This window comes from Myotis nattereri (genome assembly GCF_964212035.1).
Source record: "Myotis nattereri genome assembly, chromosome: 3".
Lineage (NCBI taxonomy): Eukaryota > Metazoa > Chordata > Mammalia > Chiroptera > Vespertilionidae > Myotis > Myotis nattereri.
Window position 1 is genome coordinate 201,011,411 of NC_138077.1, and position 17,601 is coordinate 201,029,011.

At 46.9% G+C, this 17,601-nt stretch overlaps 1 protein-coding gene across 4 annotated transcripts in view; it reads left to right on the forward strand.

Annotated features, from left to right (window-relative positions):
- Positions 1-1,953: 1,953 nt before the first annotated feature.
- The window catches only part of LOC308516067 (RH-like protein), a 32,724-nt gene continuing 17,076 nt past the window's right edge, over positions 1,954-17,601 (forward strand). For 3 of the 4 annotated variants that reach the window (XM_081086832.1, XM_081086833.1, XM_081086835.1), the window contains exons 1-4: positions 1,954-2,216; positions 9,579-9,768; positions 14,883-15,033; positions 17,318-17,465. In XM_081086832.1, the coding sequence (XP_080942958.1) occupies positions 2,072-2,216; positions 9,579-9,768; positions 14,883-15,033; positions 17,318-17,465 (634 nt within the window). In that variant the 5' untranslated portion in view covers positions 1,954-2,071. Of the gene's footprint in view, positions 2,217-3,594; positions 3,715-9,578; positions 9,769-14,882; positions 15,034-17,317; positions 17,466-17,601 lie in introns of those variants that run through there. The other variant, XM_081086834.1, reaches the window with a different exon arrangement.

Consider the following 17,601-nt stretch of genomic DNA (forward strand, 5'->3'; position numbering starts at 1 on the left):
TGATGGGCAGCAAAAGGCCAGAAATCAGAACCAGGTGATCATGAGGGGAATGGAGACTTCTGATCTCTGATCTCTAGGAGTCAGGGCACCTGCTCCCTTATTTACTGTTGAGGTAGCTGAGGGCTAGGAATCCTATATTCCTAGACTTTAGAAGAAGACTTTGAAGTCATCTGGGCTAGCTAAGTGGCTAAATACTCATATGCACAAGTCAGACTGCCTGGGTTTAAATCCCAGCTCTCCTACTTACTAGCCCTGTAAACCTGGGCAACTCATTAACCTGTCTGCACCTCAGGTTCCTCATTTGTACTCTAAGACTAATAGTTCCCATCGCACAGTGTCATCAACTGAGTCCACACATGTTAAGCACCTAGATCAGTGCCTAGCAATGGTAAACGCTTAGTAAATGTTAGCTCCCGAAAGCATCTAAAATAAAAGTAACCTTCCTTCCTTCCTTCTTTCCTTATTTCATTCTTTCCTTTTCCTTCTCTTCCCTCCCTCCTTCTTTGATGCTTGTTCTATGTTAGACCTTCTGCTAGGCTCATGCATGTGGGTCACAGGAGAAATTAGCTGCAGGGTCGGAATTAGAAATCAGTTGGCCTAAATCCCATTTCAGGGACTGTCCACCACTGTGGGATGGGGATGCTGAGGCTGGTGTCTTTCCTCAAAGTGCTCATGCCCCTAGCAGATTCCTAGGCTGCCCTGTGAGGAAGTGACCAGGTCTCCCACCAGGATTTTACTGGACCGAAGCCTCCTTTCTTTTCTCCCACCTACCCTTAAAAGATCTATATATATAAAAGCCTAAGTGACTGTTCAACCAGTAGCTATGACACACACTGACCACCAGGGGGCAGATGCTCAATGCACAGGCATGGAAACATGGAACAGACTGATGAATCTCAGAGGAAAGGGGAGAGTGGGGAGGGCTGGAAGAGATTAACCAAAGATCTTTTATGCATAGTAGAGGCCCCTCGGCCTGGCCTGTGGGGATTGGGCCAAATCTGTGCACTGGACCTCCGACATCCCCCAAGGGGTCCCAGATTTCGAGAGGGCACAGGCAGGGCCAAGGGACCCCACCAGTGCACAAATCTGTGCACCAGGCCTCTAGTTTAGAAATAAGTGGATTTAAATACAGATTCAAATATAAATAACTTCATCTGTGTAACTCTAAGGAGTTAGTTCTCCATGGGGCATATCTATATCCTCCCTAGAGCTCAGTATTATTCCTTGCTTTCATTCATTTATTCATTCATTCTCGTTTAATACATTCTTATTAAGAGCTCACCAGATGCCCTAGATCAGTGGTTCTCAACCTTCCTAATGCCGTGACCCTTTAATACAGTTCCTCATGTTGTGGTGACCCCCCAACCATAAAATCATTTTCGTTACTACTTCATAACTGTAATTTTGCTGCTGTTATGAATTGCAATGTAAATATCTGATATGCAGGATGTATTTTCATTGTTACAAATTGAACATAATTAAAGCACAATGATTAATCACAAAAACAATATGTCATTATATATGTGTTTTCCGATGGTCTTAGGCGACCCCTGTGAAAGGGTCATTCGACCCCCAAAGGGGTCGCGACCCACAGGTTGAGAACCGCTGCCCTAGATGAAGTTTTAAAGTACAATTTTGCCAATCTAAAGCTTCCTCTGAGCCTTAATTTCCTCATTTGTAAAACGGATTGTTGATCCATTCTCTGCCTTCTTGCAGGACTATGGTGAGGAGAAAGTAAAGAAATGAATAAAGGAGGATTCTTATGGTTGGGGGCCGAGGGAATGAATGCCCCCTTTTAAACTGAGCACATCGTCTGCCCTTAGTAGGAATGCAGCAACTACTTGTTGAGTGAATAAATAAATGAATGAATGTTGGAATACATGCATTTCCTCCCCCACCCTGTCATAGTTTCTCTGCTCCCATGTGAACTTCATAGACAGGCCAGCAGAGCCAGCCTTGCAGCCCGAGATAAGGCTTTTGGCGGGTGGCTCCCCATCACTCCTTCAAAGGGGTGTGGGGACAGAGGGGCAATGCCGGTGCCCGCAGAACCACGCACAGAGACGCACCCAGGATGGGCTCTAAGTACCCACGGTCTATGCGGTGCTGCCTGCCCCTGTGGACCTTAATACTGGAGGCGGCTCTCATTGTCATCTTCTTCTTTTTCGCCAACTATGACAGCTCCTCAAAGGATCCGAAGATTGTGGTGACTCATGGAGGTGAGTGCCCAGAGGGGAGGTGGTCACAGAGGCAAATAGGGGCGGGGGCAAAGGAGGTCTGTGGTCCTCCAGGAGCCTAAATGGTCCTTTCCACCAAGTCTCCAAGGAAAGGGATTTTCTGATCTTGTTCCACAGGTTGCACAAAGATGCAGCTCACAATGTAGGCATCACCTCTTCTAGGAAGCCTGCCTTGATTTCTCAGAACAGAGTGAGGAGCCTCCGCTTCTGTGTTCCCAGAATTCCCTTTGACAAGTAGTCTTCATCATTCTCTGCTTCCCCCAACTTCTCTCTCCTTAGCAGCAGAACTTCACATTGCTGGGTTTTGGGGTTTTGTTATCTTTTCGAGGTCTCTCATGCTCGTTTCTTTATCGACCACCTTTTGGAAGCTTTAGTCTATTGCCCCTTCTCCATTCCCAGCCCTCTTCTCACTTTGAGGCTGAAAAGTCGGCATTCTGTGAGCAAATCCAAAGCCATAAGGTACGGCTGAAAGGGAGTGTAGGATGGTTGTTATTTTATATACAGCTAAAAATATTTACAGATGATGATGAGAGCAACACAGGTTTCCACAAGACAGATGTCCACCATGGTGTGGCTTTTGTTTTTCACAAAAATTGAGATGAGTTTTCAAGCATCTCATGATAATGGACAGATCTCCTTGTGAGGTTCCTGAGACAAAGCTGACCCTTGAGTCTGGTTGAGTCCTTGCTTGTTCCTCAGTGATGTCAAATGACTAGTTCACTGGAAGCAGAGGGAAGGTACTCCTAAGCCCCCAGCAGTGGAAAGTAGGACAAAGAGGTGACAGAGAGGGAAGCCCCTACACCACTTAATGGGCTGGCACAGGGGGCCCTTACAGGCAAACGAGGCCTGGGCACAGTTCTAATTCATTTCCATTTACTTCAATTCTTCTCAGTCCAAAACAGTGTAATTCAATGCATTCATTCATTCATTCATTCATTCATTCATCCCTCTATTACAACCAGTGTGGGATCCAGGCACATGCTGATTAGAGCTGATGTTTATTGAGCTCTTGCTATATACCAGGCACTATTCTAAATGCTTTCACTGAACGCTCACAATAACCCCAGGAGACAGGCACTCTCACGATCTCTGTTTTTCCTATGGGCATTAAGTCATTTGCCCAAGGTCACTCAGCTAGCAATAGCACAGCACATTTCAATTTAGGCAACTTGGTTTTAGTTTCATGCACTTAGCCATTATTCTTCATGACCCCATTTTATAGGGGGTTGAGTCACTTCTCATATAACCAATAGGCATTGGGGCCGGTGTTCCAACTTCATTGAATGGCTCCAGGGTTTTCACCCCTATGCTGTGCTGCTAACGTGGATATAAAGTGTCCTCAGACACCTGCTTTATATAGATGCACAGAGGAGGGCCCACAACCAAGCGGGAAGATGACTGACTACCCAGCCAGGTCGCGGAGGCTCAGCAGGAGTTAATCATGTGACAATGGAAGGCGGAGAGCACAACAGGAATCACTGTGTGTATTGCAGGTTCAATCTCAGTCCTGATGGGGGCAACCAATGTTTCTCGCTCATACAAATGTTTTCTCTCTCTCTCCCACCCTCCCTCCCCCTTTCCACTCTTTCTAAAAAATAAAATAAAAAAGGAAAAAATATCCTCAGGTGAGGATTAACTAACTAACTAACTAACTAAATAATAAATAAATAAAATTAAGTAAAACTGGAGGTGCTAATATCTTCCTCCGGCCTCTATGGATTGTCTGAGCCTCTCTGGAGCATCTCCTGAGGTGTGTTCCCTACCCTGATGACAACTGGTCTGGGTAACCTGTGATGAGGCCGATGGGCAAGGGGAGAGAAGGAGAAGCAGAGTCAGATTTGAGAGATATTTAGGAGGTAAAATCAGCTGCACTTGGTGAAAATGGAGTTGTCAAAGATGGCTTCAGATGTGTGGTTTGGCAGATGGAGGTGCTAGTTCCTGAGATGACAAGCAAGGGGAAGGGCAGATTGTGGGGCAAATGGATAAGGATATGTTCATTTTAGGCTCGGAGTTGCGGTGCCTATGAGATAATTAAGAAAGGCAGAGTGTATCAGTTATCTGTTGCTGCAGAACAAACCACTCCCAAACTTAGTGGCTTTAAAATAGCAACCATTTAATTTGCTCATGATCATGAGCCTATGGTTGAGCACCTGGGGCTGGGCTCAGCAATGAGGTTCTTCTGCTGGTTTCACCTGAGGCCACTCATGTAACTCCAGCCTGGAGGATTACCTGGGCAGATAGCCTCAGATGGCCTCATTCACATGTCAGATAGCTAGCTAGTTGGCAGCTAGCCCGGGTGCTGCCAGCAGACGAGCCCCGGAATTCTTCACATGGCAACAGAAGAGTTACTGCAGTGACAGAGGGCAAGCCCCAATGTGCAGGAACTTTTCAAGACTCTGCTTGTATCATGTTTACGAATGTCTCATTTGCCAAAGCAAATCACAAGGCCCAACCCAGGTTGGGAGGGATCTACATTAAAAGGCATGATTCATTGGAGGCATTACTGTAACAATCTGTCACACAGAGCCTGCTCTAAGCCTGCCAAATTGGGGGTGGGGGTGGGGGTGCAGCCTGGGCCCTGCACTGTGACTACCACCCAGGTCCTCCCCCTGTACTCCTCAGAAGCAGGAGGAAGAGCTCCTGAAAGACAAGAGGGCTTTGCCAGTGACACGGGAACACCCCCAAATCCTGGTACCTTCCACCTCTTAGCTTTGGCTTCTCCTCTGGTTGGGAAATCTCTTTTTCTCTGCTGCAGGGATGAGGGTGGGATAGAGTCTGTGGGGAGCGGAAGGCAGCACTCGGCTCCATGGATGGTCCCAGTCGGGGCTGCAGCAATCTTCCCAATCAGCAGTGGAGAACACAGTGTGGAGGTCAAGCCCACAGTCTGAGGCAGAAGGAGGTCCTGGCATCAGAGCTGATGGTGCGGCCGTAGTATCGACAGGCCAGAAGGAGAGGCAACGGTGGGTGGGAACAAAGAGCCAGGATCACTGGGGCATCCAGGTCCAAGGGGGGGTTGGGGGGTACAGTCTTACCCAAAGTCACACAGCTAACCAGTGGCAGGCGTGGGATAATACGTACTAGTATTTACCATGCATCCAGTGCTAAGTGCAGTGATTTCCAATGCTAACCAGAGAGTTCAATGTTCACAGCAATCCTCTGATCAGGCACCATTGTTTTCATACCCATTTTACGGATTAGAAGGCTGGGACACAGAGGCAGAGCCAAGCGTGAACTTGAACAACCTCACTCAGAAGCCCACACTCTTCACCATTACACTTTATACGCTATATGGTGAGGCAGGATGGTGTAGTGATTATGCCCAGATAGTCGGGATTCAGATCTCCCACCACTGTTTGCTAGCTGTGTGACCTTGGCATCTCTGTGCCTCCCTTTCCCCATCTGTAAAATGGGGATGATAATATGTAATACCTACTGTGTGAGGTTGTTGCCAGTTAAGGCTGTCAGGCTCTTGGAACAGAAGCTGGTATGTGGAGGGCACCCTGTATGTGCCTGCTGTTACCACGATAGTAATTATTGCCTCATCTCAGGCTCCTGGGACTTTTGTAAACATCTGCGGAAGGCCTGCCTTAGATGGTGAAATTCCCCTCGGGCGCCCAGTCACTGGGGCCCCTGGAGCACATAAATTCCTTATCAGCCAGGAACACCTTAGAGGCACTAGCTTATCAGACCAGCGGCTCTTGCAGGTGCAGCACAGGCTCTGAGAGGTGGAGGCTGACGCCAATGAGGACACCTGGAGCTAGGACCCAGCCTTGAAGGGGGGTCCAGGCAGTGAGATGTGGGAGGAGCAGGTGTGGGCCTAGTGCCCTGGGAGAGGAAGGGGAAGGGAGCAGGAGGTGAGGAAAGAGGGGGCCTGAAATCATGTTATTTACTGACCAATGTGGGGTGAATGGGCTCTGTCAACAGCTCCCAGAAACTGCCACCCTAATCCCATCCCCCTGGCTGAAGCACACCTCCCCTCAGGGACAGTGTGGGGCCATGGGGGCGGGGGGGGAGCTCCTGTACCCAGCAGCAGTGGCTGCTATGCCTGATGAAGCCCCCACCCAAGATCTTTCTCACATTTAGGGCCCCACCTCTGCCCTAATCCTGGTTACCCTCCTCCCCCCACCCCTTGTGCCTCCATACTGATCCCCTCCTCTGCATATCCCAGAGCATCGAGGTCTTTAGAGAATATCAAGTCCAACTCCCAGGTATTACAGATAGGGAAACTGAGGCCCAAAGAGGGCAAGGGGCTTACTAAGGCCCCTTAGGGAGGTGAGGGCAAACAGGAACAAGAGATGGCCTAAAGGGCACCGTGCCTGCTGGCATGCTGTGTGCCTTGGGGAAGTCACAGGCGTTCCCTGGTCTCTTTCTATAAAACTAGAGGCCTGGGGCACGAAATTCGTACATGGGGAGGGTCCCTAGGCCAGGATGGGGATCAGAGCTGATCAGGGCCTTCCTTCCCCCTGCTGCTGGCGGGGGCCTTCCTTCATTCTGCGCCGCCCCCTGGTGGTCACCGCACATCATAGCGAGCAGCCGAACTCCAGGTAGGTCAAACTCCCAAGGGGACAATTTGCATATTAGCCTTTTATTATATAGAAATGGGAGGAAATTGAAGGGTCTCCCTATTCATGAAATCTTCAATAAGTCTGAACCCTATGCATATAGTGTTGCTGCAAATGGCAGGTATGGTTTTTTAACAGCAGTGTTTAACAAAAGATTGAATTTGAATATCTACAGTGGGGTGTGCAGTGCCCAGTTGGCTACAGGCCTCACCACTCCCAAGTAGGCATTGGACCCTTCCCACACATGGTTTTCTGCTTGGCTTCTGCAGGAATCTGAACAATCCCAGGATGAACCCCTCTACAAAATGCCCCCCTCCCACCTCCATCCCACCCCCATTTCTAAGAGGATGCAAGCAGGAGAATGAGACATTGCCTGCACCCCTCCCTCATGTCAGAGAAGAAGGTGCAGGAAGTTGAATCCTCCTGAATGCCCACTTCTCACCCACTCCCCACGTCCCCGGATTCCATGGTGGTCCTCAGGGGTCTCCTACATCCCAGTGTTCTCAGATGGATCTGGGAACATCAACACCCACCCAAGCCCCATGTGCAAGACCCTAGGCGTGTTTTCTGCAATGAAAGTGAGTTTAAATGTAAATTGAAGGGGCTTTTTGAGACTTTGGAGAGTTCTGGTTATGAGTGTTCTCCATGTGCCAGGCAGTGTGCCAAGCTCTTTGCCAATATTCAGCTGATGAGGAAAGTAAGCAACCTACAAGGCCACATGACTATGAAGTTGAAACATGTAAACTGCTATTTTTATACATCAAAAATGGCCAAATATTGGCAGTTTAATATGGTTTACCTAAAGGGAATGATAGAGCTGGAGTCAAATAGAACTGTCTAAACTCAAAGCCATGCTTTTTTTCTTTTGCTTTTTTTAAAGTTGTTTATAATCTTTAAAAGTAAAACTCTCCCAAACCAGAGATAACCTCCATGGGCGGGGGGTGGGGGTGGGGGGTGGATTCCTTCAAGATCTCTATCCAGGCATTTACACACGTGTAAAAGCAGTGGGTGTTTGTTGATAAAATAGTCTTTCCTGTTCAGAGTGATTCTGTGCACTATACCACTGGATTCTGGCGGCCTGACAAAGGTGGTATGAGTATTTTTCCCATTTAACAGATGACAAAACTAAGGGGAAGATAGTGTTTTAGTTAAAGGCACAGGCTTCAAAGCTGGTCCTCTAGGTATACATTCTGGCCCTACCCGCTGAGGCAAGTTTCTTTTTTAAAAAAATATATTATTGATTTCAGAGAGGAAGGGAGAGGGAGCAAGAGATAGGAACATCAATGATGAGAGAGAGTCATTGATCGGCTGCCTCGTGCTTGCCCCACACTGGGGATCAAGCCCACAACCCGGGCCTGTGCCCTGACTGGGAATGGAATCGTGACCTCCTGGATCAAAGGTTGACGCTCAACCACTGAGCCACACAGGCTGGGTTGTAGCCAGTGTCTTAACTCCTCTGTGCCTCAGTTTCCCTATCTGTAAAATTATCATAAGAATAGCACCCACCTTGAGGGTCGTTGTGAGAACTAAACCAGATAGTCTGTGTAAAATGCTTAAAACAATGGTGGGCCCCGCTGGCGAGCTTCTCTTCCCTCTTTTCTGCATGATCTGAGCCAAGCCACTGGCTCCTGGGCCTTATTTTCTTGTGCTGAGATCTGGAGGTTGAACCGGGTCCTCAATAGCAGCAGCAATTACCTTTCCTGAGTGTCAGTTACTAGTATGTGCCAAGCACTGGTCCTGAGGCTCTACACTTGCTCATATCATCATGCTTAATAATAGCAATAGTTGCTACATTTCCTGAGCACTCACAAATGGGCCAAGCAAGCTCTGACTTTATGCTTAACCAGCTTAGCTCATCTAATCCTTCCCTCAACCCTGCATGGCATGCATGTACTATCCCCATTACTCAGATGCAAAAACTGAGGCTCAAAGAGGCGAAGGAACTTGACCAAGCACTCTCAGATGACCTTTAATATCACTGCCAGCTGCCATTCTGTAAAACCCTAATTTCATGCAACCCTCTACCTCAGCGATTTTGAACCAGTGTGCCACAATAATGGTTTTAAAATATATTTTTATTGATTTCAGAGAGGAAGAGAGAAGGAGAGAGAGCGATAGGAACATCAATGATGAGAGAATCACGGATCGGCTGCCTCCTGCTAGGGATCGAGGTGGCAACCAGAGCAGCCCTGACTGGGAATCGAACCGTGACCTCCTGGTTCACAGGTCGATGCTCAGCCACTGAGACACATCGGCCGGGCACCACAAGATTTTTTCAAGCTTGCAATACCTGACTATTGAGTCAGGGGCACTGACCTCTTTCCCCTTAGATTGCCAAATTTAAAAAAAAGACAACATGCCAGGCTGGTGTGACTCGCTGGTTGAGCATCAACCTATGAACCAGAAGGTCACGGTTCGAATACGGGTCAGGGCATATGCCCAGGTTGCAGGCTCAATCCCTAATGGGAGGCATGCAGGAGGCAGTTAATCAATGATTCTCTCTCATCATGGATGTTCCTATCTCTCTCTCTCCCTTCCTCTCTAAAATCCATAAAAATACATATTTTTTAAAATGACAACAGCCAACACAACAATAGCCCTCTGGTGTGAATGAATCAAAATTACACCATTTTTGTCAGATCAGCAAAAAATAGAGTGTATTTTTTGATGTGCTGCAGAATTTCAGTGATTAGTTTCTGGGTGCCCTGTGATGAAAAGGGTTGAAAGTCACCGCTCTCTCTCGTCTGCTTCTCTTCCTCCTCCTCGGCATCGCCTCCCTTAGCCATCGTACAGGATGTCATGGTCATGGCGGCCCTCGGCTTGGGCTTCCTCACCTCGTCTTTGTGGAGATACGGCTGGAGCAGCGTGGCCTTCAACCTCTTCATGCTGGCCCTCGGGGTGCAGTGGGCAGTCCTGCTGGATGGCTTTCTGGAACATCCCCCCTCTTGGAAAGTGGTCATCAAACTGTCCAGGTAACCCCATGGCTGCTGGATTCCTTTTGGGTCCTGGAGGGTATGGGCCCGCGAGGGTGGGTTCTAGAAATTTTGGAAAGTTACCCAGTTAATGAGGATTCAAATAAAAATTTATAGAGTTAAGACAAAAAGAAATAGAAACGTCACACTCAGCAAGACAGTCTCCTGAAAAGAAAGAAGTAGTCTCAGTCCTTAAATGCTGATCAACAAGACATAGCCATAGCTTTACTTTCTATAAATCAGTTTTGGCCAATTTAGATGCATTTATATGAAATTCTAACAACCAGAAAAAATAACCCGTGTTACTAGAAGTCAGAATGATGGTTGCCCAGGGAAGGCGATAGTTATTGATTAGGAAGGAGCACAAAGAGCCTTATAGGGTACAGTAAATGTTATTTATGTTATCTTGAGTAATGGGGACACACAGGTATATACTAATATATTGAGCTATACACTTTTTAAAAATGATATTAGCACTTGACAGGAGGAACGAGGTAAAATTTTTCCTTAAAACGCATTATTTTTGTTTGTTTTATGGAACTCCGAATCTCTGTCCTGCCCAGATGATGGTAAATACCATTTTAGGCATCTTGTGGAACTGGCCACCTCTCAAGGCCACTCCATCCTCCCCTCGAAGACCCTGCTAAGCCTCTGAGCTGCTGTGGAACATCTATCTGTCTATGAGCCAGGCACCGGACAAACACGATTTTGTGTAAGCCTTCTAGTCGAGGTCTAACCTGGTGTACAGGCAAGGAAACAGGCTCAGAGAGGGTGAGGCACTTGTCTAGGGTCACTCAGCTCAGTGGTGACATGGCTGTAGCTTTGTCACACTCCAGGTAGTCAGGATATGAAACACAGAATAGTCAGCTCCCTACTGGCCCTGAAAAAAAATACTCTCCACATTTTTTCTTCTATCTAGAAAGTTTTAGCACTAACCCCCACGGGGACTCAATCACCCCAGTAATCACATGGGATGCAACACGGGGCACTCTGGGGGGCTCTGACAGTGGTGGCCCTGGTCTTGGTGTTCCTGCTGCCTGGGCATAATGCCACACAGACCTTCCGCCTCCCGTGTTTCAGTCCACAGGCATCTCTGGGCTGCTCCCTTCTTTGAGGTCCTGCCCGCAGGGACCTGTTTGTTCTTGACTCAACCTAGAAAGACAAGAAGCGGTCATTTACAGTCTGAGCGAACGTCCCTGCCCCGCCTCTGACCAGTGGATCCTCCCCAGTTGTGACCCCTGGTGAGCCTGGCATCACAGAAGTGAACAATGGGTTCCTTCCTTCCTGACCTTTCCAGCTGGACTGGGCTGGTGGGTGGCGCCCGGCCTGCCTCCCCGATGGGTCCTCTCCCTCAGCCTCACCCGCGCTGTGGAGCCTGACTGGGCAGGAGTTGGTTCAGCCTGAGTCATCCATGACCAGTTCCTTCAGGGCAGAGCCCTGACTTGTTCAGCTTTGTCCTTTGCTTTCCTCACATAGTAAGGGATTCTAAATAATTCCTGGTCCCTGTGAGACGCCTCCCCTTGCCCTTTGCCCCCTGACCTTCCCTCTGAAGTCCTTGACCTTAAGCGGGACCCTACATTGGCAGCAAGCACTGGGGGAGCTGTGTCCAGACTTCAGAGCAACACAGTCTTTGAATCAGGCCAGCTAGGCTTGAACCTCATGTGTGTCATTAACTGGCCGTGTGGTCATTGCCAAAAAAATCTCCTCTTCTAGTCTCAGCGTGCTCTTGTGTAAGATGGAGAGGCTGAGTGGTACCCTAGCACCATTTTCAGAGGATTACTTGGATTAAAATTTAAATGCGGAAGTCCTAGCCACAGCAATCAGACAAGAAAAATAAAAAAAGGCATCCAAATTGTAAAGAAGTAAAGTTGTCATTATTTGCACATGGCATGATACTGTATATAAAGAAAACTACTAGAACTAATAAATAAATTCAATGAAGTGGCAGGATACAAAATTAATATCCAGAAATTGGTAGCATTTTTATACTATATATAAAGAACTATCAGAAAGAGAAATTAAGAAAACCTCATTTACAATTGCATTAAAAAATAAAATATCTAGGAATAAATTTAACCAAGAAGGTAAAAGACCTGTGCTCAGAAAATTATAAGATTTTGAAGAAATTAATTGAAGACAAAATAAATAAGTGGAAGCATATCTTGTGTTCATGGACAGGAAGAATTTGCATCATTAAAATGTTCATCATTAAAATGATGCATCATTAAAATGCTACCCAAAGCAACCACTAGATTCAATGCAATCCCTAACAAAATACCAATGACATTTTTCACAGAACTAGATCGAATAATGCTAAAATTTATATGGAACCACAAAAGACCCCAAATAGCCACAGCAATCATGAGGGAAAAAAAGAACAAAGTTGGAGGTATCATGCTACCTGATATCAAACTATACTACAAAGTTATAGTAATCAAAACAGCTTTGTACTGGGATAAAAAACAGGTCAATGGAACAGAATAGAGAGCCAGAAATAAATCCACTCCTATATGTTAAATTAACATATATCAAAGGAGCCAAGAATATACAATGGGGTTAAGACAGTCTATTCAATAAATGGTGTTGGGAAAATTGAACAGATATGTGTCAAAAAAAAAAAAAAAAGGAAGAAGAAAAGAAACTAGACCACCTCCTTCCACCATACACAAGAATAAATTCAAAATGGACTGAAAACTTAAATGTAAGACCTGAGACCATAAAAATCCTAGAAAACATGGGTAGTAAAATCTCTGACATTGCTCTTAGGAATATTTTTTTTCTGGTATATCTCCCCTTGCAAGAAAAACAAAAGAAAAAATAAACAAGTAGGACTACATCAAATTAAAGTTTTGCACAGCAAAGGAAACTATCAACAAAATGAAAAGTCAACCTACTGAAGGGGAGATTATATTCATTAATGATACAACGTCACTAATCATCAGATAAATGAAAATTAAAGCCGCCCTGACCGGTTTGGCTCAGTGGATAGAGCTTCGGCCTGCGGACTAAAGGGTCCCAGGTTCGATTCCGGTCAAGGGCATGGACCTTGGTTGCGGGCACATCCCCAGTAGGGGGTGTGTAGGAGGAAGCTGATCGATGCTTCTCTCTCATCGATGTTTCTAACTCTCTATCCCTCTCCCTTCCTCTCTGTAAAAAATCAATAAAATATATTTTTTTTAAAAAAGAAAAGAAAATTAAAGCCATAGTAAGATATTACTTCACACCTGTCAGAATGGCTATTGTCAATAAATCAACAAACAACAAATGTTGGTGAAAATGTGGAGGAAAGGGAATCCTCGTGCATTGTTAGTGGGATTGCAAATTGGTACAGCCACTATGGAAACAGTACGGAGTTTCCTCAAAAAATTAAAAATAGAACTACCTTATGACCCAGCAATTCCACTTCCGAGTATACATTTGAAGAAATCCAAAACACTAATCTTAAAAGATACATGTATGCACCCCTATGTTCATTGCAGCATTATTTACAATAGCCAAGATTGGAAGCAGCCCAAGTGCCCATAAATAAACAGCTAGATTAAAATGTGGTCCATATATACCATGAAATATTACTTGGCCATAAAAAAGAATGAAATCTTACCATTTATAAAAACATGGATGGACCTATAGAATATTATGCTAAGGGAAATAAGTCAGACAGAGAAAGATAAATACCATATGATTTCACTTACATGTGGAATCTAAAGAACTAAATAAAACAGAAACAGACTCATAGATACAGAGAACAAACTAATGGCTGCCGATGGGAGGGGGGTTGGGAGGCTGGGTGAAAAAGGTGAAAGGATTAATAAGTACAAATTGGTAGTTACAATATACTCTTGGGGACGTAAAATACAGCAGAGGGAATATAGTCAATAATGTTGTAATAACTATGGATGGTGCCAGGTTGGTGCTGGAATTAGGGGGTGATCACCTCATAAATTATATAAATGTCTAATCACTATGCCGTACACCTGAAACTAATATAAAATAATATTGAATGCCGACTGTAATTGAAAAAAAATTTAAATGAGGTGATGTAGTTGCAAGCCTGTTATACATGACGCTTAATAAATTATTATTGTTGTGATGTTGGTTGTAGCATCATCATTATCAGCTCCCAGGTGGAAGGGGGTGTCTCACAGCAAGGTGCCCAGGGAGGATGGGTTGGTTTAACCACCATGTATTGCTCTAGTAGTCAGTGCCACCTCCCCCAGGAAGCCCTCCTTGATGAGTCCACTCTATACTGTTCTTTCCCTTCAATGTCTCCCTCTCTAGCCTCCTTATATCAGGGTTCATAACGTCAGTCAGCCCTATCTCCCCAGCTGAATCGTGAGTTCCTCAAAAACAAAAATGGTTTTATCCTGAATCCTCACACGGAGCTTGCTCATTTGTCAGGAGGAAGAAATCAGTAATAGTGCTAAGAATGCCGGCTTCTACTCCTCCGTCGTTCTTTGCGCCATCACCGTGCCAGACACACGTGCACGAATATTCCTTCTAAGCCCCACAGTACTACCGTGAGATCTTATCATCACTCTTCGCCCGCAGCCAGGGAAACAGGCTCAGTGAGGTTAAACAGCTGCTCAAGTGGAAAGGCTGAGACCGGAAGCCAGGCTTGTCCTACTTCCGAACCCAGTATTTCTCCACTACCTCCGAGAGGGAGAGGCTGGGTGGCGGGCGCGCGGGCGGCAGGTGAAGAGCGCCCTCTATTGAGCGTTGCGAGCAATGACGGCAGAAGAAAAGCCGTGGGCAGAGTCCCAGGGGTCAGATCCCAGAAGGGAGCTGAGGGAACGTTTGGCCTGTAACTCACAGTGACATTCCTAGGAGAAGCGCCGAGCACCCTCCGTGTGGGTGAGAGACCAATCTCCCCGAGTGTAGACGCCACCCTGATGGGGGAAAGGGACGAAGGAAACCCCAGGCTGGGCCCCATCAGCCCCCATGTGGGCGGAAATCTTGCCTTCTGTTCTCCCACTGTGTCCCGAGTTTCGTGAACAGTGCCAGGCGGAGAGTAAGAAGACCCTCAGCAAGTGTTTGTTCGATGAGTGAATGAACGAGTGAAGGAATGAGAGTCACCCTTCCTTCTTCGTCCTCCCCGTCTCGCCCTCTCTCCCCAGGATTCAGCAGGCGACCATGAGTGCTATGTCTGTGCTGATCTCTGTGGGTGCCATCCTGGGGAAGGCCAACCTGGCGCAGCTGGTGCTGATGGTGCTGATGGAGGTGACCGCCTTTAGTGCCACGAGGATGCTCAGCCGGCAATTCCTCGTTGTGAGTCATGGCGCTGTGAGGGCGGGCGAGGAGGTGCAAACGGGGGCCTCCACTGGGTGAGGCTTCTGGGATTTTAAATAATACGGCCAGGCCCAAATGGGGTGACAAAAGTGGGGTCTATGCTAAATGTTTAAACATGGCAAATGAACGCCTTTCACTTCCAAAATATGACACTGTAGGAATCACAAGCTAATTATGGGATGTATGAAAAGATCATTCCCATTCCCCCATCTCCCCCCGCCGTAGTCCAGCAAGCTGCATGGCCAGCGTCTTCTTTCAAACCAGTCAATGTGTGTCACTAACTGGACATGGGACCTCACCGGGGAAACTGTCCAAAGCCTAAGGCTGAGGCCACTGGTGAGGGTGGGGCCAGGCCAGACGGTTCTCCCAGCTCTTCTGCTACAGTTGTGACCCTGTGGTCGGATGGTCACCGACGAGAAAGCTGATGCCCAAGACCACACAGCAAGGGAGTGGCATTTGTCTCATGACTGAGGACGTTAGCTTTGATCACTTGTTAAGAAGGTTACTTCAATCATTTTGGTTTGCGGGGATGGCGGCTTAAACCCAAGTGAGGTCACTGAGGTATGGTGGTGAAAACTCCACCAATTCTGGATGTTTTTTGAAGGCACAGTTGACAGGATTCAGGAGTAGCCCACTAAAGGAGTTAGTAAGGATTACTAAATTTGATATCGATACAGCGAAATTAGCATACATCTAGGATTTACTAAGGACTTCAGTTCAGTGATGAGAAGCCTGGCTGTTTCATGTTGCAAAGTTTACAGCACTTATCACTCCATGAAATTCTGCTGAAAAGTCGGGAGCAGCGGGGGCATGGCCATGTGGCTTCTGGCCCCACCTTAGCGGACCTCGGCCAAGAGCATTTATTTATTTATTTATTTATGTTAATCCTCACCTGGGGATATATTTGCTAAAATTGATTTTAGAGAAAGGAAGGGAGAGGGAGAGAGAGAGAGAAAGAAACATCAATGTGAGAGAGAAACATTCGGTTGCCTCCCCCACACACCCCGGACCCCCCAACTAGGGATCAAACCCACAACTGGGTATGTACCCTGACTGGGAATCGAACCTGTGACCTTCCGATGTACACTCCAATCAACTGAGCCACACCAGCCAGGGCTGGCCAAAAGCATTTAAAAGCTGCTGGTAGTCCAGCCAGTGTGGTTTAGTGGTTGAGTGTCGACCTATGAACCAGGAGGTCACAGTTCAATTCCTGGTCAGGGCACATACTGGGGTTACGGGCTCAGTCCCCAGTTTGGGGCATTCAGGAGGCAGCCGATCAATAGTTCTCTCTCATCATTGATGTTTCTCTCTCTCTCTCTCCCTCCCTCCCTCCTTCCCTCCCTTCCTCCCTCCCTCCCTCCCTCTCCCTTCCTCTCTGAAATGAATAAAAATATATTTTAAGCCACTGTGGAAGACAGTATGGAGTTTCCTAAAAACAGAACTCGCATTTGACCCAGTAATCCCACTTCTAGGACTATATCCTAAGAAACCAGAAAAAAACACCAATCAGAAAGGCTATATGCACCCCTATGTTCATAGCAGCACAATTTACCATAGCTAAGATTTGGAAACAACCTAAGTGCCCATCAGCAGATGAGTCAATTAAAAAACTGTGGTACATCTACACAATGGAATACTACACCGCTATAAAAAAGAAGGAACTTTTACCATTTGCAACAGCATGGATGGAACTGGAGAGCATTATGCTAAGCGAAATAAGCCAGTCAGAGAAGATAAATATCACATGATCTCACTCATAGGTGGGATATAATGGTCGATATAATCTGATGAACAAAAATAGATCCAGAGACAAATGGCAGAGGAGGGTGGCAGTTAGAGAGCAACCAAAGAACTTGTATGCATGCATATTAGCATAACCCATGGCCACAGACACTGGGGCGGTGGGGGCTTGCCTGGGGTGGGAATGGCTGGGGGAGGGGGTCAATTGGGGGGAAAAGAGACATATGTAAAACTTTAGACAATAAATTTTATATATATATATATATATATATATATATATATATATAATAAAAATAAAAGCTACTGATAAGACCAACCAGCAACCTCCCTGGAATAGACACTCAGCTATTCACGGGGCTCCTCTGAAAGGGAACTGCTGGGCTGGATAAGCTTTTCAAACACCCGTCTCATGACTTCAAGTCACCCCTCCTCTGTGAAGCTCAGATCTTTCTCCAAGGAACATGGGGGTTCGCCCGTGGGCAGAGGGTGCCGACACTCACTGCTCCCGCTGGGTTGGTTGCAGGCGGACAACCACTTGAGCATGATGTACATCCACGTGTTTGCGGCCTACTTTGGGCTGACCGTGGCCTGGTGCCTCTCAAGACCTCTCCCCAAGGAAGCGGAGGAGAAAGAGCGGAGGACGACGAGCCCCAGCCTGTTCGCCATGCTGGGTAAGGGCGAGGCGGAGGGGAGATCTGGTACCTGGGTGAGCAAGAGGCTCCGAAGCTCCACAGGAAATCTCTGTCACCAGCCTGCCCCGGTGTCTGAAGCCCTCCGCCACGACTCCTCTCCCCACGTGGCGTTGGA